Below are 1000 nucleotides of genomic sequence, written 5' to 3' on the forward strand. Positions count from 1 at the left end.
AGTATCAGAATTAAAATAAAATTTTGAAGTAATGTCATGTAACTTTAAGTCAAAGTCACCACTAAATTAAAGTACAAAATTCTACATATCTGTTTTAAGCAAAATTCGCAGGTTTTACACAACATGTCCGTGGAAGATGCCATCTCAAGCATTCCCGATGAGGTCATAGATTACCTGGTGCAGCAGAGGCGGCGTGAGCGGGACTTGACCGTCGAGAAGCAGGTTCTCAAGGAGCGCATCAGAAAGGTTCAGGACATGCTAAAACTACTGGAAGGTCGCGACAGTGCACTTCCTTGTACCATTTCGGGGGGCAATGTCTACCAGCAGTGCACCGTGCAACAGGTGAAGGACAGTCTGGCTGCCAATCTGTCCCACTCCATGGCTCTCTTCGTCAAAGCCCATCGGAAGCTTCTTAGATTGCAGCAGGATCTGAACCAGGATTACGAGACGGTCTGCGACAACGTTAGCAGGATTGCAGCTACCAATTAACGCTGGCTTGACAAATTTTGGGTCAAAAATAATAAATGCAACGCTCATATTCTATGCTATAACATACATAAGGCTTTGGCATATTAAGACACGGAGGCTTACCCTAACGATTTATTTAATAATCATCATTTTCCACTCCTCTGACCTCATGTTTCCCATTAAATCACGTAATGTTTCCCAGGGAAACTCGAGGAGTTTAGCCAGTCACTGATGGAGTTGATAGTGCTGACGACGGGGCCCAGAGACAATGGGGAGTCAAATGGCAGCTTTCAACTTGAGCGACAACACGGATCATTAAAGGCATTAGTGTCAGCCAAAAGTCAGCAAGCCAAGCAACCGAATAATATTTCGACTGAATTTTCATAGCTGAATTTCCCTATGAACCGCGGCAGGGGGGCCAGGTGGGCAGAGGCGGCGCAGAGGCGGGCCGCGTCACCCTGTCATAATTAAATGTGTAATATTTGTCTACGCTTTCGACACCTTTCCCTGTTCCACGAACTCTTCGCAGCCC

General features: G+C 46.1%; 1 protein-coding gene across 1 annotated transcript; it reads left to right on the plus strand.

The window, feature by feature from the left end:
* Positions 1–560, plus strand: LOC108034721 (uncharacterized). The gene has a single exon (XM_017109662.3). It carries the CDS (start codon positions 124–126, stop codon positions 487–489), a length of 366 nt encoding a protein of 121 aa, XP_016965151.1. The 5' UTR covers positions 1–123; the 3' UTR covers positions 490–560.
* Positions 561–1000: the final 440 nt, after the last annotated feature.

Source organism: Drosophila biarmipes, chromosome 3L, assembly GCF_025231255.1.
Source record: "Drosophila biarmipes strain raj3 chromosome 3L, RU_DBia_V1.1, whole genome shotgun sequence".
In the NCBI taxonomy this organism is placed as follows: domain Eukaryota; kingdom Metazoa; phylum Arthropoda; class Insecta; order Diptera; family Drosophilidae; genus Drosophila; species Drosophila biarmipes.